Here is a 24767-nt window from a genome sequence, read left to right as displayed (position 1 = left end):
AATATGATAGATGTATAAGTACACCTGGGCAGGCCTAGGTAGTTAGTGAGCACAAAAACAGGTGACGTACTAGGACGCAAATTTAGACTTTTTACAGATGTGACAAAGGAGAGAGTGTAGAGCTATACTTTGGACGGTTACAGCTGAAATGGGAAGACATGGAGTACAGTCCCATAAACCCACTTGATGTTAGAGTATTGGTGAATACATTCATTGACAGTATGACCAAAGACTTACGAGACGAAATATAGACAGCCAGACCTGAATGGCGAAATGTAGATCCAAAAGACCTGAAGGTTTCTAAAGAAGTTGAACAAATTAGGACAATAAGACGATGTGTCATGTATGCTGGAGTAGACACATCTTTCTTCTCCAGTTGGTTAGGTGGGATCGAGGGATTCCTTCAACAAGCTTGTTTAGTACTGATTGCTTTCCTTGTAATTGGATCAATAATTCTCTGTTGTGTTATTCCCTTGTATAAAAAGGTCATTGCCAAAGCAACTCCGACTGGCACCTTCCTCAATCAAGAAGTAGACCCACCAGAGTACGATGGTACTGATCCAAGGGAGATCCCTAAGTACATTCCCCTCAAGAGAGTAGACAGAACCCCCCATTCTCAGATGATGCTAAGAGATTTAGTTTAGGGACAGTGGGAGAACTCCATGTGAAGTTAGTGAAGGGTTCAGCTGCCTGGAGGCCTCTCGCTAGGGGAGAGCTTCTGAGGTGTCTGGATGAAGAAATCCACCTCCCCTTTTCCCATCACATGGACAGTCTCGAAGGATCCTTCTTTAAGGGAAAAACTTAGTGTTTAGGGGGGATTGTCAAGGTGAAAATATATATATCTTATATACCTTTGTACTTTTATATATCATATACTGTGAAACAATAAGTTTTCCCCTGCTAAAGCAAATGTAATTGTATTTAAAGATGGCCACCAGTGTTCAGTTTCGTTTCAGGTTAGTGACCGAAGGGTTAAGCCATTTCCTCAGAAACGAAACTTAAGGAATGTGAAGAAAAGGAGGAATCCACCAGAAGACGTCAGAACAAATCAGAAAGACTGGATGCTAGCTTAAACCCCGCCTAATGCACGCCTTCCCCTAACACTCAATATAGTATTGTGTATTTTAGAATAAAGCCAGTCGCTGTGACCGTTACACACATGTGTGTGGATTCACGAGCATGCACTGAGATTGAACCAGCTACCTGTCTGACTCATTCTTACCCGGTACCACATGCTTATAGTTTAATTTGGAATGACTGGTGAATGAGGATTTATATTGTCGTTTACGACCCCGACAAGACAATGCCATACACCAAAGACAAATGATGAAAAGCAGTAACCTGATTACATTGTCGCAAATACTTGAAATTTTAAAAAGCACCTAGTAGGAAAATTATGGCTGCATCATAGATTAAATGATAAAATTAAGGTTGCTGAACAGAACAAGCTTCAACTATTAAACTAAGGTGAGCGATAGGAACTTAAAGGGAACCTGTCAGGTCCCTCATGTTTTTGATGCATTTATTAATCTGAACTACATTATACAGGACTGGTTAGGAAGGGAGTTTAATCATACATGGGTGAATGCTGCTGGGTTGGAGGGCATGGGGGACCTGACAGGTTCCCTTTAATTGCCCTCACTATATCTTTTACACAAGTTCAGCGTGTGTCTGTATGATTTAAGATCCAGAGTAGTTGTCCAGTGGGTAGATCAAGTAGATTCATTCAGTCTTTGGTGTATGGCAAAGTATCCACTTCAGGAGTTTCCACACTATAAAGATTATATACAAGTTTCTATACACTCACAAACTTGCTGTGGAGGTTCCTAAATGGAATGTATCACCTATAGATTTTTATTACTCATTAAAATCAGAAAGTGATCTTTTTTTCTAAGCCATTTTATTTTCAGAATATTTTATTTTTTCTTTGTGCTTATGGGGTGGATTTCTTGTCTGAGCGGTAAAAAAAGAAACATGCTTTACAGCAGTCATATAAACACAGAAAACAATAATTTGGAGAGGTTTAGTGACAGCAGTGGGATTCTTCTAGGCATGCTCTGTGACCTGGGCAGGGAAGGGGAGGAGGTGACCTGTGACTACTGTGAAATCACCACTTGTGAAATACCATTAGTTGTATTTCTGCCTATGACAACTATGAACAATTAAAAAAAAATCCACCAAAAACTTAAAAAGTTAACATTTTCTAACAGCACAAATCTTTCTGAAAAGAGAAGAACCCATTTGAATGACACAAATATATTAGTCCATAAAGCAGAAGGTCTAATAAGTGTGCATGGTGGAAATATCACTCTACTTCCAGAATCAGAAAGATTATTTATGTATTCGTGACATCCAATGTGAATATGACTAGGTGTTATCAATTCTTCCGAAAGGATTTGGTACTTATTTATTTTTTTACTCCCAGTATGCCATGTTTGTTGCTTTTGTGAAGCAGGATTTTCCCACAATGGATTCAATAGAGAAAATACAGACATAAGAGAGAAGCAAACAAATGTGAAGAACCCAGGTCCAGCAGCCTTGTCGGTAGTCTGTGGCCAGAACAAGGACCTGCAAATTCCCGGCATCGCCAACTAGTAGACCTGGCAAGTTGCCATGCATGCGTCACGCCACAGTGATAATGAGGTGGTAGACATAAGAAGAGGCGCTGGAGATAACAGCAGGTAAGAGAATGGCTCTGGTTCGGCAGTCATGTAAAACAAATGTGGCTGCTAAGTAAGGAGTTTGTATGTTCTCCCTGTGTTTGCGTGGGTTTCCTCCGGGTTCTCCGGTTTCCTCCCACACTCCAAAGACATACTGATACGGAATTTATATTGTGAGCTCCAATGGGGACAGAGATGATAATGTCTGTAAAAGCACTGAGGAATTAATGGCGCTATATAAGTGAGTAAAATAAGTAATACAGGGCCCTGCAAGTCTTTTGGCTCAATTGTAATAGCCATAAAAGATTTAAAGCATGCAAAAGTAGTTCTGGAGACCCTTACTAGAAATGGTCCCTTCTGTTTTCTTTTCACTTTTACTGCGATGCATTGTTTGCTCCCTCATGATAAAAAGTCTGATTTGGCCTAATAGAGTTTTCTTTAAATCCACATGAAATAAATATCACGCTGATCCCTACATTGCATATACTGAGCCCCCTCACCACTCTATGCTCCTTTCTACTTGGTCATGCAACCTCAATGTGCACCGATCCAGAGACACTGCGGACATGCAACAGCCAGTGGGGGAGCCTCCAAAGCAAACGTAGGCCACTGCCCACACTGGAGCATTTTTAAGGTACAGGAATGAAAAACACAGCTTTAGTCACCTGGGTCATCCTTTCGCTTGGGTACGGTGTAAGTGTGCAGGAGGTTTACTGCTCTCTTCACGGCTACGGGCAAGTCTTCCTGGCACCAGGCGGGATCCAAATTACATTCCGGTTTCAACAAGCGCAGAGTAATGTGGGCAAGCAATTTTCCTAAGCACAAAGAAGCCAGATATCACTGCCAATTCTGGGAGATGTAAAGGAAACCTCATGACAAGGACAATCTCTGTTCCAGATTGTATTACAAGAAAGATATTTACCAAATGTTCTTAAATGTGCTGGCATGACGCTACCGGCTAACTGGACAAAGAGAGCATGGATCCGTGAGGCAGAGAGCGGGGACTTGAGTAACGGCAATAAGCTGCTGGTCAGTGCCGGGATATGCTGAGAAAGACCAGGAGAGCGCTGCTGTATGATACAGTCCACAAGTCTAATAGTGTTTTCCAGCTCCATGTCCAACTAAGAGAAAAAACAACAATAGTTACGGTATCTATCCTGCCACCATGGAGAATTTAAAGGGATCCTGACAGCTGATACGCGCTGCCCCATCCACGGGCAGAACGCATTAGGCACTGGCTGTATGATCTCACCCAGGTATGTTTTTCCCGTAAACGCTGCCACATTGCAAAGAAGGACACAATATTAAAGCCGCGAGGGACCAAGCAGTGCGGGTGACTAGTCGGAAAATCCAGTCCCTAGTGGCTTCTCCCCACCCACTCCTCATGAGTGACAGGTCTATGAGTATGTGTATAGAGAGAGACCAGTCAGTCACTGGTAGTGGGCGGGAAGAAGCCATAGGGGACCCTCCTGTCTGACTTGTCACCTGGGCTGCTCGGTCACCGGTGGATTTTAAAGAATGTTCTTCAAGTAAACAGCGTAGTGTTCAGAATCAATCATATGTGGCTAAAATCATAAAATCATTCTACCAGTGCCTGATACATGCTGCCCGTGGAACGCAGAGCATGCATCAGCTGTCAGAATCCCTTTAATAAAACACTCAATGTTTCAAAAGGTTTGGCTAGAATCACAGTTGCCAAAGCCTCCATCAGTTCTGTCATTTATGCTGGAAAAAAGCGCAGCATGCTGTGTATCTTTTTTTTTTTTAAGACACAAAAGGTATGCAGCTGTGTTCACATTAGGAGTTTTTGTAATGCATTTTTAATGCAAAATTTTCAGCTGCGTTTTACAGTACCAGCAAAGTTTATGAGATTTCAGAAATCTCATGCACACACATTGCTTTTTTTATCCTGTGTATTTTGCGCTTTCCTTGTTTTTTTGCACAATTATTATTATTTATATAGCACCAGGATGGTGGAGAAGGAGACAATAAGTTGATGGTAGCAGGAGCTCCAGTGTTGGGAAGTATCTCCGGTAGTGGTGAGGAGGCAGCGCGGTCAGTGCAGGCTGTAGGCTTTCCTGAAGAGGTGGGTTTTCAGGTTCCGTCTGAAGGATCCGAATGTGGTTGATAGTCGGACGTGTTGGGGCAGGGAATTCCAGAGGATGGGGGATATTCGGGAGAAGTCTTGGAGGCAGTTGGATGAGGAGCGAATAAGTGTGGAGGAGAGAAGGAGGTCTTGGGAGGACCGGAGATTACGTGAGGGAAGATATCGGGAGATTAGTTCAGAGATATATGGAGGGGACAGGTTATGGATGGCTTTGTAGGTCAGTATTAGTAATTTGAACTGGATACGCTGAGGGAATGGGAGCCAGTGAAGAGATCTGCAGAGGGGGGAAGCAGAGGAGTGGTGCATGTCACTTCTATCAGCGTTTTTCACCCATTGCACTGACTTTCCCCAACTCTCCCTGGTTACTGAATGTCTCTATATATTGCACTGATTTTCTATGGTATGCTGTGCATACCAATCACTCTGTATCCACTATATTTCACTGCTCCGATGTTTGCAGGCATATCTGAGTGGTCAGTGTAACCCCTCCCCCATTATTATGGCCTTTGTTTAAAAGCGAACATGTGTTCTGGCCCCACACACCCACATTCTCTCACAGCTGTGCAGTGTTAATCCCAGATATATTCTGAGCCATGGGTCTGATCCAGACTTTAGTCTGATCCATGTATCTTTCAAATTCCATCTTTCAAATTACAGATTTCTAATTACAATACTTTGAATTAGACTTGAATTGGACTGGAATTTGACTGTAAGGTAACGGAATATCAAACCACTACAATGTTTTGGTTTATTTTCTCTTTCACACCTATACTACTCTATTTTCCCTACCTTCTGTAATCCCCCCACCTAGTAAGGAACTAGAAATTTCACCCTCCATCCTCCCCAGCCATCTCACCTCCTCCTCACAGCTGTTCCTTAACATACAATCCTTTTTCTCCAGACACACACGGCCGCATCATGTCCTATCCTGTTCCCACCTTCTAACGCTCTCTCTGCTACTCCTCATCGCTGGTGATGTATCCCCAAATCCTGGCCCTCCTCAACACATCCCCACATTCATTTCTAACACCCTGTCACCACCTGGCTACTTCATTTCCTCTCTGCTGACGTCCCCACTATCATCATGGGTGACTTCAATATCCCCATTGACACTTCCACCTCAGCTGCCTCTAAACTTTTATCGCTTACTGCCTCCTTCGGCCTCACTCAATGGTCTTCTGCGGCCACTCACAAAGATGGTCACACACTAGACCTTATCTTTACCTGCTTCTGTTAGCTTACTAATATCACTAACTCACCCCTCCCCGTCTGACCACAACATACTGATATTTGCTTCCCTCTCCTCTACTAGTGCGCAATCCCCACTCCACAAACTCACTCACCCTCACAGAAATCTCAAACACCTCAATTTACAATCACTCTCTGAGTCCCTTCTCCCTCTTACGTCCTTTGCTAGGTGAAGAGAATGGGGCATCAGACTGCGCTGCTTGCCTGTCAGGATAATGTACCAGAGAAGTCCAAGTAGATGTAATAGAGAATAGACTTTATTTCTACGCGTTTTGTGGTGATCACACCACTTCCTCAGGACAGTCTATACACATACACATACAGGGTCTTGTATTTATAGCAAAAGAAGGCACATGGAGACGCCTCCTTTCAAACAATAAGCCACACCCAGTGTGTGGGGAATCAGACTTAAACACATATTCAAACACATATGTACATCATAAAACACAAGAAACAATCATAAAATATAAACCATTGCTCATACATGTAAAAGTCTAAATACAGAGAAACACATTAAAAAGAGTAAAGTAAATGAATAACTTTTGCAAGCTGGGGGAGTGCTTGAACCTACAGTGTTAAAATATTTATTCTTTGTCAGGACCCTGCTACTGATGTTATGAACCATTGAGCCGTGGGTGGATTTGATTGGATTGCTTTATTTGGTGGTAGTGTTACAAGAGTCTGTGAAATCAAAGAGATAACAGTGGAAAACAAAACAAAAAAACCCAGAAGAAAGTCCCTGAGAATTTTTTTTTCTTAAAAAATAGGGATTTTTGTGTACTCACCGTAAAATCCTTTTCTCCAAGCCATTCATTGGGGGACACAGACCATGGGTGTATGCTGCTGCCACTAGGAGGCTGACACTAAGTGATACAAAGAAAGATAGCTCCTCCCCTGCAGTATACACCCTCCAGCTGGCTCTCAGCTAGCCAGTTCGGTGCAAAAGCAGTAGGAGATCAATAACATATGAGCATATAGCATGACATATTATATATGAGAGTATAGCATGTCACATTATAAAACAAACACAAGCTAATAACAGGGTGGGAGCTGTGTCTCCCAATGAATGGCTCGGAGAAAAGGATTTTACGGTGAGTACACAAAAATCCCTATTTCTCCTTCGCCTCTTTGGGGGACACAGACCATGGGACGACCCAAAGCAGTCCCTGGGTGGGGACAACATCAGATCATGCCCTGTGTAAACGCTACTTACAAGTGCGCCACCGTGGCCTGCAGAGTCCGCCTGCCCAGATTCACATCTGTGAAAGTGTGGGGATTATAGTGCTTCAAGAATGCATGTGGACTGGACAAATCCACAAGCTTGCAGGCGTGCTTTGCCGACGCCTGGTGCCTAGATCCCTCGATAGACAGGGAGATAGGCTGACATCTAACACGGAAGGACTCCTGGATGGTGAAACGAATCCACCAGGCTAACATGGCCGATGAAACGGCTAAACCCTTCCTGTAACCATCAGGAAGCCTTCTTATCATCAGGAAGCCCAAATAAAGTGTCCGACTTTTGGAAGGACGCCGTCCTCGATACGTACCTACTCAGAGCACTCACTTAGTTGAGATGATGGGGAAACCATTCCGTTTTGTAGACTGGAGCTGAAAGAGATGAGGGAAGAACGATGCCCTCATAACAGTGGGAATACAATACCACCTTGGTAAGAAGGGATGGGAATGGCCTGAGGACAACCTTGCCTTGATGGTAATAAGGAAAAAAGTCTGAAAGAACAGAGCGGCAAGCTCTGAAGACTCATCAGGATGACAAGATCGCAGAGAAAAAAGGGCGATCTTCCCTGATAGAAAAGTCTGTCCGGATCAAAAGGAGTCTACTGTAAGACTCCCAGGACCATTAAGGTCTCAAAGATCTAACGGTAGGCGATAGGGAAGAACTACATGTGAAAAACTCCCTGTTGCAAGAAGATGGAAAGATACGCAAACAAAAAACTGACGCGGTCAGTGCGGATCCCCGAGGATCACTGGGGCCCTTTCTGCTTCCGAAAGGCTTTCGGAAGTAGTGGAAGAGGGGTTATGGAAACTGGTACCACAGAAGAACCAGAGCATGCACTGCGATGTCTCTTGGATCTCGAGGCCGAACCATGAACTCGAGTACATTGGCATTCAGTCTGGACACCATCCGATCTACAACTGGAGAGCTCCAGTGAAGGCAGATCTGATGGAAGACTTCCCGGTGAAGTTCCCACTCACTTGAGAGGAACCCTGACGGCTGAATATGTCTGTCGGACAAAGTTCTAATCCTGTATACTGCAGGGGAGGAGCTAACTTTCTTTGTATCACTTAGTGTCAGCCTCTTAGTGTCAGCCTCCTAGTGGCAGCAGCATACACCCACGGTCCGTGTCCCCCACTGAGGCGTAGGAGAAACAAACGTTATAACGTGCAGAGGAATAATGAGGTTCTACAGGGGAAATAGAGCAGAATCCATATTAATATCCAAATCAATTGTACAAATCAGTTGTTTCATTGAGTCCATGGGGATTTATAGTGTTCAGCTTGTGAATCCAGAAGTTCTCTTTCCTGTTAAGAGTCTGGACTCGATTAGGATTATCAAGGGGGACATGGTCAATAGGGATCACCCTGAAGGAGATCCTTTTGTTGTTGTGATGTATTGCATAATGCCTGGAAAGGCCATGCTGTAAAAATCCTTCTTTTATATTATACCTGTGCGAGTTTATTCTTTTATGCAGCTGTTGCGTTGTCCTGCCCACATATAATTTCTTACATTCGCATATAATGACATAGATAACAAAACTGGATTGGCAAGTCAAATGGTATTTGATTTGAAACTCATCTGAATTTCCACTGTGATGAAAAGGTTTTTGCATCATGAATAATGCTGGAGCAACATAGGCATCTCAGGATGCCACATCTATAGGAGCCTTGTCTGGGCTTTTTTGCAGAGGGATTGAGATCCTCTTTTTACTTTAGACGGCTGGGGGCCAACATGTTTTTTAATGTTGGGGCCCTTCGAAAAATTATCAGGGGATTGTTGGAAAGAAGCTTCCCCAATATGGGGAAAAGTGTTCTTCCATGGGATGTCCTTCGTAAGTCGGATTCCTCTGCACGTTATAACGTTTGTTTTTTTTGTTTTTTTTAATTCTCAGGGACTTTCTTCAGGTTTTTTTTTGTTTTGTTTTCCATTGTTATCTCTTTGATTTCACAGACTCTTGTGACACTACCACCAAATAAAGCAATCCAATCAAATCCACCCACAGCTCAATGGTTCAAAACATCAGTAGCAGGGTCCTGACAAAGAATAAATGTTTTAACACCGTAGGTTCAAGCACTCCCCCAGCTTGCAAAAGTTATTCATTTACTTTACTCTTTTTAATGTGTTTCTCTGTATTTAGATTTTTACATGTATGAGCAATGGTTTTAAGTGCTATACTCAATTATATTTTATGATTGTTTCTTGTGTTTTATGATGTACGTATGTTTGAATATGTGTTTGTCTGATTCCCCGCCCACTGGGTGTGGCGCATTGTTTGAAAGGAGGCGTCTCCATGTGCCTTCTTTTGCTATAAATACAAGACCCTGTATGTGTATGTGTATAGACTGTCCTGAGGAAGTGGTGTGATCACCACGAAATGCGTAGAAATAAAGTCTTTTCTCTATTACATCTACTTGGACTTCTCTGGTACATTATCCTGACAGGCGAGCAGCGCAGTCTGATGCCCCTTTCTCTTCACCTAGCAAAGGATCATCACATCGGGGCTTGCAGCAGCCGCCAATGCTAAGTGCAGTGGTTGTGCCTCACACAACCATAATAGGTGAGTGAATTTATACTATCTCTCACGAATATTCCCTTTATCTCGGATAAGACCCTATATGTGCGCTCTATATTCCTTGTAGCTACCTTCTCCCTCTTACAGACATAGCCTCCCTTCATGACACAGATGTTGCTGCCACTTTTTATAACATCACAATAACAGCGACACTCGATTCGGCCGCCCCCCCTCATGCATAGCAAAACTCATACAATCAACAGACAACCCTGGCTGACCAGCCTGACCAAAGAACTGAGATGGGATTCCAGGGTTGCTGAGCAGAGATGGAAGACATCCCACTCTGCTGAGCACTTCATCGCATACAAGCAGTCCCTCGCCAGCTTCAAGTCCACGCTCACTGCCGCAAAACAAACTTACTTCTAATCTCTTATATCCTCCCTGTCTCACAACCCTAAACAGCTTTTCAACACTTTCAATTCGCTACTCCGTCCCCAGCACCTCCTCCCTCCCCTCTCATTTCTGAAGACTTTGCCTTTCTTTAAACAGAAGATCGATACGATCAGAGAAAGCTTTGGCCCACAGCGCCCAATGCCCCTCTTAGCTGCTCAACCCTGTTCCTCCAAAACTAACTTCTCCACCATGACAGAAGATCAGCTCTCCACCCTCCTATCAAGATCACACCTCACCACTTGCACGCTTGATCCACTCCCGTCCCACCTCATCCCTAATCTCACCACAGTCTTCATCCCAACCCTAACACACCTCTTCAACCTCTCACTCACAACTGGTGTCTTCCCCTCATCCTTCAAACATGCCAAGAACACACCCATCCTCAAAAAGCCCTCCCTCGACCCATCCTCTGTGTCTAGCTATCGCCTGATATCTCTTCTCCCTTATGCCTCAAAACTACTGGAAGAGCAAGTCCATCTTGATCTGTCCTCCCACCTCTCCTCCTGCTCCCTCTTTGACCGGCTACAATCTGGCTTCCGACCCCATCACTCATGTGAAGCTGCCCTAACTAAAGTCATCAATGACCTACTAACCGCCAAGAGCAAGTGACACTACTCTGTCCTCCTTCTCCTGGAGCTGTCTTCTGCCTTTGACACTGTGGACCACTCGCTCCTGCTACAGATTCTATCATCTCTTGGCATCACAGACTTGGCCTTATTCTGGATCTCGTCATATCTAAGACAAAACATTCAGTGTCTCCCTCTCCCACACCACCTCCTCACCTCTTGTCTGTTGGTGTTTCTCAAGGCTCAGTTCTAAGACCCCTACTTTTCTCCATCTACACCTTCGGCCTGGGACAGCTCATAGAATTCCACGCTTTGCAGTATCATCTCTACGCCGATGACACGCAGATCTACCTATCTGGACCTGACCTCACCTCCTTACTCACCAAAATCCCACACTGTCTGTCTGCTATCTCGGCATTCTTTTCTGCTCGCTTTCTGAAACTGAACATGGACAAAACAGAATTCATCATCTTTCCCCCCATCTCACTCTACCCCTCCACCAAACCTATCTATCAATGTCAATGGCTGCTCACTTTCCCCAGTCCCGCATGCTTGGTGCCTCGAGGTGATACTCGACTCTGCCCTCTCTTTCAAGCCACATATCCAAGCCCTTGCCTCCTCCTGCTGTCTCAAACTCAAATATAATTCCCGGATCCATGCATTCCTTGACCACGAAACTCCAAAAACACTAGTGCACTCCCTTATCTCCTTGCTATTCCCCAGCCTCTCCCCTATGCCAAGCCCTTCACTTCGCTTCCTATCGTCCAGAGACCTTACTATGACATACAAAGCCATCCACAACCAGTCTCCTCCATACATCTGTGACATGGTCTCCCGGTACTTACCTACACGCAACCTTCGTTCCTTACAAGATCTCCTTCTCTACTCCCCTCTTATCTCTTCTTCCCACAACCGCATACAAGACTTCTCCCGTGATTCCCCCCCATACTCTGGAACTCTCTACAAACACATCAGACTCTCGCCTACCACAGAAACCTTCAAAAAGAATCTGAAGACCCACCTCTACCGACAAGCCTACAGCCTGCAGTGATCCTCAACCTACTGAACCGCTGCACAACCAGCTCTACCCTCTCCTAGTGTATCCTCACCCCTCCCCTGCAGATTGTGAGCCCTCGCGGGCAGGGTCCTCCCTCCCCTTCTGTACCTGTTAGTGCCTTGTTTTTTGCTTATGTTTATTGTATGTGTCTATATTTGCCCCCTTTTTCACATGTAAAGTGTCATGGAAAAAATGGCGCTATAAAAAAATGTATAATAATAATAATAATGGATAGTAATGGGTGGTGAAAAAACTCAAGTATCAGGTTCTGCTGTTTTTTTGTGCCAAAACCTGAATATGTAGAATCAGATTTATTTTTTGTATAAAACTTTGTCAGCATGCACAAGAAGCAAATGTAGCATGACAAAAATGCAAGAAAAACCTGCTTTTTAACACAGGAAAAAAAATGCAGAAAAGACACCTAGTGAACATAGCCTAATATAGTTGTCTAAGGATGAATCAGTTCGCTGCAGGAGTTCCATTTTTCTGTAACAAAACAGAAATGTAAAGACCTCCACCCACTAGTGTGAACCTTTTATTAATTTGTCAGGGTTAAAACCATCCAGCGGTTCCCAAAAAAGCAGTGTTTCTTACAAAATGAAAGCTGACTTCAGATTTTGACGCCTATCTTATGAATTCTGAGCACTTCATCTTTCTGAGATCACCTACTGATAACAGATATAGTGTGTACAATCCAGAACCAAAAGACTAAAGCTGGCCATACCCATTAGATAGCCGACATCTCAACCGACTTAAGTCATGAGATACTTCTGCGGCTACTACTCCTTCACATATAAGCTTCACCTCCAATTATGCACTGAGTGGACCCCACTACTAACTCTCTGGACTGGAGTTAGAAATGATAGGGCTCACCGTTTGCCCACACTATTTCTGATACCTGTTCCTGTTCTGTGTATGTAGAAACAGTGAGGGGGCAGACTCCGATGCAAACTGGCACAATACACTGCCCTGATACATATCTATGCCAGTGTTATGAATTGTACCAGCTGTACCAGGATCTACCTGTCAATATAACATCCAACGTGCCCATATACAGTAGTACCAGGCAGGGTGCCCATATATTATTATCATAAAGACATGGAATGCACAATAGCTTATTTCACAGATCATCCAATAGGGTGGAAACCATTGCCCCCATGTTTTTTTCTTATTTTATGTCCATTATATGGCTTAAACTATCAACTCTCACTGAAAGAGGCCCTCAAGGTGAGAAAGGTTGGGAATCTCAGCACTAAGGGTCAATAGCTCACAGTGCGGAGATGGCATTTGCTTCTATTTGTCTTATCAGCTTCAAACCCAGCAGTTGCCTTGTAGTGGAGCGCAAGTTTATATTCGAAGATTTTCTCACCTCCTTCAGTCTCTTACGGATCTGACTCTCTTTTTCCATTTGTGCCTGCAGCATTTCCTTTTGCTTACTTGTTAGCTGCAGCTCTTCCTTGATGCCCTTTTTCTTTTTTATCTCCTGCAAAGAATCAGAATTTTTTATATAATACATTTGCACTTAAGATCACATCGTAAAAGAGACCTAGCAGTGCAAGAATTGGCTGAATAATGCAATCCACAATCAATAATCAGCACTATGTACAAAAAGATAAAAGGAATTTCAGGAAAAAAAAAGGAAACACTTGATTTATGTTGCTATTATAGACATTTGTTATTAAGAAAATCATCAAAAACCTTAAAAATTATCAATTTTATTAGAGATACTTAAAAATGGACACTTCATTCATCTATTTCCACTTGGGAAACAATGTTTGGTGGTTAAGCTGCCCTCTTTTTCCAGTTAACAACCAATGTATGGAATAGACCTATTTAATTGTTTGAAGCATTTGATATAAGCAAACACCAGTTATCGTGTACTATCATGCAAAAGACAGATACTTGGATGCTTTATCATGTAATGTCACTTAATCATGCTTAGGCACTCTCATATTTTGGTTCATACACCTGTAAAAGCACTGGCACTTTATCATTCTTTTGGAAAAAATCATAGAGGGCAAGCTACAGCCCAGTGTATGGATTTTTCTTTGATGTTTAATAGGTATTATTAAAGGGAACCTGTCACCCCCAAAATGGAAGGTAAGCTAAGCCCACCAGCATCAGGGGCTTATCTATTGTTAAATACCATTCTATAAGTCACAGCCAATTGCTCAAGCTTATCTAGATCCTTCCGAATCCTTTCTGTCTTCTCTAGTTTTAGATATTAGTGATGAGTTTACATGCTCGGATAAAGTGTTATCCAAGCATGCTCGGGTGCTAACCGAGTGTATTCGGCGTGCTCGAAGAATATGTTTGAGTCTCCACGCCTGCTTGTCTCGCAACTGTCGAATAGCCACAAGACATGCAGGAACAGGGCCTCAAACATGTTATTCGAGCATGCCGAAGACACTCGGTTAGCACCCGAGCATGCGCAGATAACAACTTATCCAAGCAGGTTTGCTCATCACTACTAGCTATCCCTCCTAGCTTTGCATAATCTGCAAATTTGATTAGATCATTATCTAGATCATTTATAAATCTGTTGAACAACTCTGGGGCCAGGACAGAACCTTGTGGTACCCCACTTGAAAATTTTAATGCAAATTTACTGCAGGTTTCACCCTATGCCTTGGTAAGGGTGAAAGCCGTGGTGGAAATTTGCTGAAATTTGTTCATACTGTAACATGGTGTATATTTTCCACTCACTAAATTCAGAAGTAAAATTCACAGCATAAAAAAATTGACAAAGTATATACCTCTTTCAGCTCTAGCTCAATTATTTGCTCCTTGAAAGAGTACGCTTTATTCTCTCTCTTCATATTTGCCTTTTTAAGACTATCCTGTTGAGCACTAACAAAACAAAAAGATTTAAAAAAAACCTTTAGAAAAGTTACATATCAAACTAGCAAAGCCACAGCATTTCACATGTAATTACACGTTACAGAGGGCTGTGCCTACAGGACAAACTCTCCAATAGGGTCATTACAAATTATCCCATAGGTCAGGCAGCAGTTTCTATACAATAATGCGAACAGAAATGGAAGCATATTTAAAGTGACCCATCCAGACTATCCCCCTACGCAGGACTTTATTAGCTGGGGTTGACTAGAGGGTTAAACCACTATTCTTCCACCAAGTGATAATTACCTATGTAAAATAGATTTATCATACAGCTCTCCTTCCGGGGTCAGCATGATCGCATACTCTTCTCTGGTAACTTGACACAGGGATGGATTCTGCAGCGAGTCAGTTATTACACCTATCAGCCTAGGAAGAACTTGGTCTGGAGAAATGCGAGACAGCGTCCCAGCTGCATTGAGGACAGCCTGAAATTAAAACGTTTTCTTGTTTACATGTAGCTATCAGCATTTTCTCAAATACTCTAGATGAATAGCCAATTCGATCTACAAATATTAAAGAAAGATGAAAAATTGTATTATAGTGTAATATTATACATGTTATATAACATGTAGCTTTTCATATGGTTTGGATATTTATTTCCCCTCAAAAACAGTGCTACCCCTGAGATGTTCAAATTGCCTTTGTCGCCAATTACCAAGGCTAGTAATGCTTTTAATTTTTGAGATCCGGGGCTGGGTAAGGGCTTATTTTTTGCGCGCCAAGCTGCTGTTTTTATTGATACCATTTTGGGGTAGATACGATGTTTCCTTGCCTCTTTTTGCATTTTATTACGATATGGCCGTGGCCAAAAAATAGGGATTTTTGTGAACTCACAGTAAAATCCTTTTCTCCGAGCCTCTCATTGGGGGACACAGAACCATGGGTGTTAGGCTGACACTAAGTTGAGACAAAAAAAGTTAGCTCCTCCCCTGCAGTATACACCCTCATGCTGGCTTCCAGAGACCCAGTTCAGTGTAAAAGCAGTAGAAGATCATTAACAACATATAACATAATATTAGAGTACAACATGTCAGAGTAAGCAAAGAGCCAAAAAGAAACGAGCCATAAGGCTTACAGGGTGGGTGCTGTGTCCCCCAATGAGTGGCTCGGAGAAAAGGATTTTACGGTGAGTACACGAAAATAACTATTTCTCCTTCGCCACATTGGGGGACACAGAACCATGGGACGTCCCAAAGCAGTCCCTGGGTAGGAAACAACATAACCGAATAACTCCGTGTACCAACTGACTATAAATGCGCTACAGCCGCTTGCAGAATATGTCTGCCAAGGGCCGCATCAGCAGATGATTAAGTATGGACATTGTAGTGCTTCGAGAAAGTATGCAGGCTGGACCACGTTGCGGCCCTGCAAACCTGTTCTGCCAACGTCTAATGCCGAATGGCCCAGGAAGCACCCACTGACCGAGTTGAGTGTGCCCTAATCCCCGCCAGGATAGGTCTGCCCCTGACCCGATAAGATTCTTGAATAGCTGACCAGATCCATCTGGCTATCGTGGCTTTTGAAGTGGCTAAACGCTTTCTGTGACCTCTCAGGGAGCACAAAGAGGGAGTCCGACTTACGGAAGGGAGCAGTTCTAGAAATGTACTTTCTGAGAGCCCTTACTACGTACATGGTGTGAAGGGCCTTTTCAACCCGATGTCTTGGCTGTGGACAGAAAGAGGGAAGAACGATATCTTCATTAAGGTGGAAGGATGAAACCACCTTGGGTAGAAAGGACGGAGATGGGCGAAGGACCATTTTGTCCTGGTGGAAGGTAATGAAGGGCGTCCGACAGGACAGGGCAGCCAACTCGGAGACTCGTCTGATAGAGGTTACTGCCACAAGGAAGGCAACTTTCCAGGAGAGAACAGTCAGCGAAAAATCTTGCAAAGGTTCAAAAGGGGACTCCTAAAGAACACTCAGGACTAAATTGAGATCCCAGGTCTCTAACGGCATCCTATAGGGGGGTACTATGTGGGAGACCCCCTGAATGAAAGTTCTGACTTGCAAGTTAGAAGCAATCTTACGTTGGAACAACACGGATAAAGCCGAAATCTGACCCATGAGGGAGCTGAGCGCCAGACCGGAATCCAAGCCGGACTGAAGAAAGTCCAGCAGAATGGAGGGAACTGAAAAGACGAGAGAACGTCCACGGTGCCTGCACCATGAGAAGAAGGCTTTCCAAGTGCGGTGATAGATGCGAGTGGATGACGTCTTGCGTGCGATAATCATGGTGGAAACAACTTCCTGGGAGAAACCAGCTTGGAGTTAGGATCCAGGTTTCAACAGCCAAGCCATTAAACGTAGGGTCCCTGAGCTCTGGTGGTAGACCGGCCCTTGGCGAAGCAGATCTGGGCGATCTGGTAGCCGCCAGGGAACGTCGGAGACGAGTTGTACTAGCTCTGCGTACCACGCGCAACGAGGCCAATCTGGGGTGACTAGGATCAGAGGAACTCCCTCCATCTTGATCTTCCGGATAACCTTCGGTGTTAAGGGAAGCGGAGGAAACACGTATGGGAGATGGAAAAGATGCCATGGGGATACGAGTGCGTCTACCCCGATGGCCTGAGGATCCCGAGATCGTGCTATGAAATTGGGAACCTTTGTGTTCAGTCTGGACGCCATCAGATCCACGTCCGGCAGGGGTGTCAAACTGCAATCCTCGAGGGCCTCAAACCATGCGTGTTTTCAAGATTTCCTTCTCATTACACAAGGTGCTGGAATCATTCTGTGCAGGTGATTAAATGATCACCTGTGCAATACAAGGAAATCCTGAAAACATGACCTGTTTGCAGCCCTTGAGGAATGCTGTTTGACACCCCTGCACGTCCGGAGTCCCCCAGCGGAGGCAAATCTGCTGGAAGACCTCCGGATGGAGTTCCCACTCTCCCGAGGCGAGACCCTGACGGCTGAGAAAATCCACCGCCCAGTTCTCGACGCCTGGGATGTGCACTGCAGAAATTATCGAGCGGTTGTTCTCGGACAAATGGAGAATGTGGGACACCTCCCGCACTGCCGCCCTGCTGTGGGTAACCCCCTGATGGTTTATGTACGCCACCGCTGTGACGTTGTCTGATTGAATTCAAATTGGGTGACCCACGAGGAGGATGTGGAAACGTCTCAGGGCAAATATGAATTTCTAAGATGTTTATCGGAAGTCTCGACTCCCGAATCGTCCAGCACCCTTGGGCAGTGTGGTGGCGATATACTGATCCCCAACCGAGGAGACTGGCGTCAGTAGTCACCACCAGCCAGTGAATTGGGAGAAAAGACCTTCCCTGGCTGAGTGACGAATCCAAAGTCCACCATTTGAGCGCTTGCCTGATCCGGGGGGACAAAGGACATGGCCGATCGAGGGATAAGGGACTCCTGCCCCAATTGTCCAGCAGCGCCTGTTGCAAGGGGCGGAGATGAAGTTGGGTGAAAGGGACCGCTTCCATTGCTGCCATCTTCCCCAGGAACCTCATTGGCAAACCAGATGGAATGAGGGGCGGGACGACTAAGTGTCCGGGTTCCCTGCTGGAGAGCTTGGGCCTTGGACCGAGGGAGCAGGACCAGCCCCTGGGACATGTCCAGGATCATGCCTAGGAAGGAGATCCGTTGGGCTGCTACGGGGGAGGACTTGTCCAAGTTTTTCAGCCAGCCCAGGCGTGAAAGAGTATCCAAGGTAATGAAGACGCATGTGTCGCAACCATGATAGGACGGGTCCCTTGATCAGGAGGTCGTCCAAGTATAGCAACACCACCACTCCTCGGGAGTGAATAATGGCCATGATTTCCGCCATGACCTTCGTGAACACCCTGGGCGCTGTGGCGAGGCCGAAGGGTAAGGCCGTGAATTGGAAATGGTCCTCCTGGATGGCAAAACGCAGGAACCTTTGGTGCGACGGGAAGATTGGGATATGGAGATAAAACATCCCTGATGTCGATTGATGCCAGAAACTCTCCTCTTTCCATTGAAAGAAGAAGAAATGACCGACTGGAGGGATTCCATCCTGAAGTGCCGGACCTTGATAAATTTGTTTAGCAGCTTTATATCCAAAATGGGGCGCACCGGCCCGTCCTTTTTTGGAACGACGAAGGGGTTCAAGAAAAAACCTCTGAATCTCTCATGTTCTGGAACCGGAACAATGACCCCGTTTCGCCGGAGAGTTTCGATGGCGCAGTGAAGTGCGTGAGCCTGAGCCTCTGAATTTGGGAGGTGAGAAGGGAAGAACCGTGCCGGAGGGGAGGCGGAGAATTCTATTTTGTAACCAGAAGACACCAGGCCTCTGACCCATTCGTCGTGGAAGACGGAAAGCCAGACATGCTGAAAAAGAAGCAGGCGACCGCCTACTTTGGTGGTGTCGACTGGAAGACTCCCCGAGTCATTGTGAGGAGAACCTGGAGGGCCTGGTTCCCCTGGTTCTGGGTTGCCTAGGTTTACCTTGCCAGGACTGATTCGGCCTGTATGAGGGCCATGGCTCTCTCTCTGCACGCGGTGATCGTCCTGATCTGGACGAGGTTGTGCGGGTAGACCAGAATGGGCTACTGCGAAAAGGGCCGAAAGCGAAAGTGTTGCTGACGCTGAAAAGTAATCTTGGGCCTTTGCTGCGGGAGGAATTCGCTTTTCCCTCCTGTAGCATCGGAGATAAGCTGGTCTAACTTTTCTCCAAACAGACGTCCGCTCTGAAAAGGCAGAGAAATTAAGGACTTTTTAGAAGAGGAATACGCACGCCACTCCCTAAGCCATAGTGCTCTCCTAATGGTGACGGCGTTTGAAGCTGCAAGTGCAGCACAGTTCGCTGCATCTAAAGACGCATACATCACATAGTCCTCGGCCATAACAATTTGTTTGGAGAGATCCGCAGCCTCAGACGGAAGAGCCTGGTACTGAATGGATTTTGCAAGGGCATCTGCCCAGAAAACCATTGCTTTTGCGACCCATGCCGCAGCGAGAGAGGAGGAGAGAGAGGAACCTGAAGCTTCGTAAACCGAGCGAGCAAGGGAGTCTATTTGACGGTCTGTGGGATTTTTAATCGAAGCCCCATCAGGTAAGGATAAAAGCGTTTTGGTAGCCAAAAGCGACACCGGAGGATCCACTAATGGAGGTTTCGTTCAATCTTTGACAATATCTGCGGAAAAAGGATACTTTGTTTCCAGGGACTTTTTTCCCGTAAAGCGCTTATCCGGTCGGTCCCTGTGTCGCCGGACTATGTATATAAAGTCAGGATGAGAGGCGAACACCCTATGGGATCGCTTGGTTCTTTTAAAAGACACCGCATGATCCGGAGCCGAACTAGGGTCGTCGTCAACCTTTAGCGCGTGATTGACAGCTTCAATGAGGGAATCCACAGTCGATTGAAACTCCGGAGAATCCGGGTCCAAGGATGCCTCAGACTCATAATCAGAGCCATGATCGCTGCGAACCCCTGGAGAGGGTGAGCGAGAAGTGGAGCTACTAGAGGCTGAATGCCGTGAATGATCAGGAGAGGTAGTGTGGATCCGTTTTTTGGATGTCCATACCGCCTTCAGGTGAGAGCGGCCCCTGCTGGCCGACATTTCCCCTGTAAGGGGGGAGTCTCTTAACCCAGGTAGACGACTGCCCCGCTCCCTAGAGGGGTCTTGAAGGGATTCAATCGCTTTGGCCAACGAAGCCATGGATTGTGACAGTGACACAGCCCACTTCGGGGGGCTAGATACACTGGGGTTGGTAGCGGTGGAGGGCTCCTGAGCACATTGGGTATCACAGGCTGAGCAGAGAGGGGAGCTTTGAGGCTGAGGGAGAGGAGCCTGACAGGTGGTACACGCAGTGAAAAAGGTGGTATGTACTTTTGCAGTCTTTTTAGCTTTTGACTGCGACATGATGAACCCCAATATAAGTTAAAAAACTGCTATGGAAGCGATGGGGAGAAAGGCTGCACGGAAGTACCTAATGCAGTCTCCTTACCCAGGTCCTGTGTCCCGCAATGTTTCCCTCCTGTAGCTGAAGAGGTGGCGCTGAATAGGGGGAAGACCGGCATCCAGAGCTGCTGACACGTGCAGAAGGCGGCAGGAGCAAAGCGGTGCTTTGCTGGGGGGAAGATGGCTGCCGACAGCTGGGAGATAGTCTCACAAGGAGCGAGAAGTGCCAGGTCTGGGGGCAGAGCCGCAAGAGTGATGCGAGCGGTGGGCGGGGCCTATCTGGATGCAGCCCGCTCTAGGCCGAAGCTGGGGACTAAATATATGGCTTTGGCCGACGCACACCCGCGGACCGCCGGGAAAGACGCCGTAGAGCCCTGTGATGTCCCTGCCGCTAAGGAGCCCTCCTATAACCGCCGAAAAACGACCCCTCTCGGGTGGCACTTACCCCGTATGGAAGGGGATTGCAGAGCAGCTGTGCAGCAGGTTAGAGCTGTGCCCGGGGTGGTTAGGACGGTGCAGGGTTGGGGGAGCCTCCATCCACCATCCCCTTAAAAGGGGGGTGGAGAGGAACCATCCGCCTCCTTCCATCATCTGCTTTTTTTCAGTGGTGATGCAGTGGGGGCTGCACGGACGCCACGATGGAGGGTGCCTCTGAACATCCAAGGGTATGACCTAATGGGCAGGGCAAAATGTCCGGCAATAGGCCTGGAGACAGGGGAGGATACATGGAGGTGACACTCCATGTGCTCGTCTGAGATCGGTGCCCTTGAAGGGGTCCGTCGCCATTAAAAACAGCCCAGGCAATGGCATTCCACGTCGCAGGAGAGGATACGGAGAGGCCACACTCTCCGTGCTTGCCTGTTGTTGGTTCGGGGAGATCGGAGCCTTGAAAGGTTCCGTCGCTCCTTCATCCGGGTAAAAAATAAATAAATAAAAAAAATAAAAAAGAAATAAAAGAAATTCTGGTCTGAATAGCAGACCCAGTGTGCCTCCTACAGACACTAAGCTTGAACTGGGTCTCTGGAAGCATGCAGGAGGATGTTTACTGCAGAGGAGGAGCTAACTTTTGTCTCAACTTAGTGTCAGCCTCCAAGCGGCAGCAGCATAACACCCATGGTTCTGTGTCCCCCAATGTGGCAAAGGAGAAAAGTAAGTCTGGCGCATCGATTTTTTCCTCATAACACCGTTTACCTATTGGATTAATTTATATTTTGACAGAATGGACTTTTACAAACACTGCGAACCAGATATGTGTCATTTAAAAAAATTAATTAATGGGGCAAATGGGGTTAATTTGAACTATTTAATTTTTTTTTATTTTTAGATTTTAAAAACTCTGTTACTATTTATTGTATTTAATAGTATCATTAGGAGACTTGAAGCTGCAATCATCTGATCGCTTGTACAATGCATAGCAGTGCATCAGCACAGCTATGTATAGCGAAAAATCAGCCTTGTATGAACGCAAGCTAGAGGCATAACAAGCATGGAGGTCTTCAGCAGAGCCACGGCTGTCATGGCAACCCAACATTGCAATGCAATCATGTCACGGGCGCGCTGATGGTTCGTGTCAAGTGCTGTTTTCAGAGATAGACAGCTGCATTTAACAGGTTAACAGCTGCAGCTGATAGAGGCACATGATGGCTGATTAAATCAGCCATCATCTGACAGGAAAGATATGGGCTTGGCGTGCGAACCCGCATCAAAGTCAGAGACACAACATATGATGTAAATGTATGTCATTTGTTGTGAAGGCGTTAAAGGGAAACTGCCGCCAGGTTTTTGCTACCTAATCTGAGTGCACCATAATGTAGAGATGGAAACCTTGATTCCAGCGATGTGTCACTTATGGGCTGCTTGTTTTGAAAAAAAAAATTAATGCTTTGTTTTTTCAGCAGGAGATTATGACTATAGGACTAATAAATCTAATGTTATGTAGCCCACCACATTCATGAGCACTGTATAACCACGTCCCAACCACTGACTTTCTGCCTATGTACAGTGTACACAGAAAGCGGACAGTCACTGCTGTGGTCGGGGTTATACACAGCTCAGCATTCAGAGAACTGTGAAAGACATACTGATAGGGAAATTAGGTTGGGAGTCCCATTGGGGACAGCGATGATAATGTCTGTAAAGCACTGCGGAATATGTTAGCACTATATAAAAATAAAGATTATCATTATTATAACTGGTAGATTTGCAGCAGATTAAATAGGGATTTTTGTGTACTCACCATACACTGTGTTCCAAATTATTATGCAAATGAAGTTTTTCTTGGATTTTCCTAAATGGTCGGTGCAAATGACAGTCAGTCTAATAAAAGTCATCACCCGTTAGAGTATACATCGAATTTTATTGAAGAAACCTCCCAATGATAACAGTATAGTCTCCAAAATGAATAAAAACTCAAAATGCACTGTTCCAAATTATTAGGCACAGTAGAATTTCTAAACATTTTATATGTTTTAAAGAACTGAAAATGCTCATTTGTGGAATTTGCAGCATTAGGAGGTTACATCCACTGAACAAAAAAAGCTATTTAACTCCAAAACATCCTAACAGGCCAAGTTACATGTTAACATAGGAACCCTTCTTTGATATCACCTTCACAATTCTTGCATCCATTGAACTTGTGAGTTTTTGGAGCGTTTCTTTGCATGAAGTCAGAATAGCCTCCCAGAGCTACTGTTTTGATGCAAACTGCCTCCCACCCTCATAGATCTTTCGCTTGATGATACTCCAAAGGTTCTCTATAGGATTGAGGTCAGGGGAAGATGGTGGCCGCACCATGAGTTTATCTCCTTTTATGCCCATAGCAGCCAATGACTCAGAGGGATTCTTTGCAGTATGAGGTGCTGCATTGTCATGCATGAAGATGATTTTGCTCCTGAAGGCACGTTTCTGCTTTTTATACCATGGAAGAAAGTTGTCAGTCAGAAACTCTATATACTTGCAGAGGTCATTTTCAGACCTTCAGGAACCTTAAAAGGCCTTACCAGCTGTTTCCCCATGATTCCGGCCCAAAACATGACTCCTCCACATCCTTGCTGACGTCGCAGCCTTGTTGGGACATGGTGGCCATCTACCAACCATCCACTACTCCATCCATCTGGACCATCCGGGGTTGCTCGACACTCATCAGTAAACAAGACTGTTTGAAAATTAGTCTTCATGTATGTCTGGGCCCACTGCAACCGTTTCTGCTTGTGAACACTGTTTAAGGGTGGCCGAATAGTAGGTTTATGCACCACAGCAAGCCTTTGAAGGATCCTACACCTTGAGGTTCGACCGTTCGAGGGACTCCAGAGGCACCAGCAGCTTCAAATAACTGTTTGCTGCTTTGTAATGGTATTTTGGCAGCTGTTCTCTTCATCCAATGAATTTGTATGGCAGAAACCTTCCTCATTATGCCTTTATCTGCATGAACTCTGTCTGTGCTCTGTTTCAGTCACAAATCTCTTCACAGTATGATGATCACTCTTAAGTTTTCATGAAATATCTAATGTTTTTATACCTTGTCCAAGGCATTGCACTATTTAACGCTTTTTAGCAGCAGAGAGATCCTTTTTATTTCCCATATTGCTTGAAACCTGTAGCCTGCTTAATAATGTGGAACATCACTTTTAAGTAGTTTTTCTTTAATTAGAATCACCTGGAAAACTAATTATCACATGTGTTTGCCCTGAGACACAATACCATCAACGAGTTAATTTGAAAAACAAAACAATTAAATCTTTATGACACTTAAATCCAATTTGCATAATAATTTGGAGCACAGTGTAAAATCCTTTTCTCTGAGCTACTAATTGGAGGACACAAGACCGTGGGTGTATGCTGCTGCGACTAGGAGACTGACACTAAGTAAATACAAAAAGGGTTAGCTCCTCCTCAGCAGTATAGACCACCCACTGGCTCCGGATAATACCAGTTTGTAGCAAAGCAGTAGGAGATTAACAATATTTAACTGTAGGAACAACATGTGAGAGACTAACACACTTATCATAGGCAACAAGCCAAAACAAGGGTGGGAGCTGTGTCCCCCAATGAGTGTCTCGGAGAAAAGGATTTTACGGTGAGTACACAAAAATCCCTATTTCTCCATCGCCACATTGGGGGGGACAGGACCGTGGGATGTCCAAAA

The 24767-nt window shown here is 45.1% G+C and overlaps 1 protein-coding gene across 1 annotated transcript in view; it reads right to left on the bottom strand.

The window, feature by feature from the left end:
* Window positions 1-24767, bottom strand: part of GCN1 (GCN1 activator of EIF2AK4) — a 115676-nt gene that overhangs the window by 52737 nt on the left and 38172 nt on the right. Inside the window, exons 21-25 of the mRNA XM_077294739.1 lie at window positions 14988-15166; window positions 14597-14690; window positions 13210-13323; window positions 3583-3781; window positions 3326-3475 (exon numbers count right to left, since the gene is read on the bottom strand). Of these exons, the coding sequence (XP_077150854.1) occupies window positions 3326-3475; window positions 3583-3781; window positions 13210-13323; window positions 14597-14690; window positions 14988-15166 (736 nt within the window). The remainder of the gene's footprint in view (window positions 1-3325; window positions 3476-3582; window positions 3782-13209; window positions 13324-14596; window positions 14691-14987; window positions 15167-24767) is intronic.

Source organism: Ranitomeya variabilis, chromosome 1 (genome assembly GCF_051348905.1).
Source record: "Ranitomeya variabilis isolate aRanVar5 chromosome 1, aRanVar5.hap1, whole genome shotgun sequence".
Lineage (NCBI taxonomy): Eukaryota > Metazoa > Chordata > Amphibia > Anura > Dendrobatidae > Ranitomeya > Ranitomeya variabilis.
The sequence above is the reverse complement of the archived record's forward strand: the minus strand, read 5'-3'. Positions and strand labels throughout refer to the sequence as shown.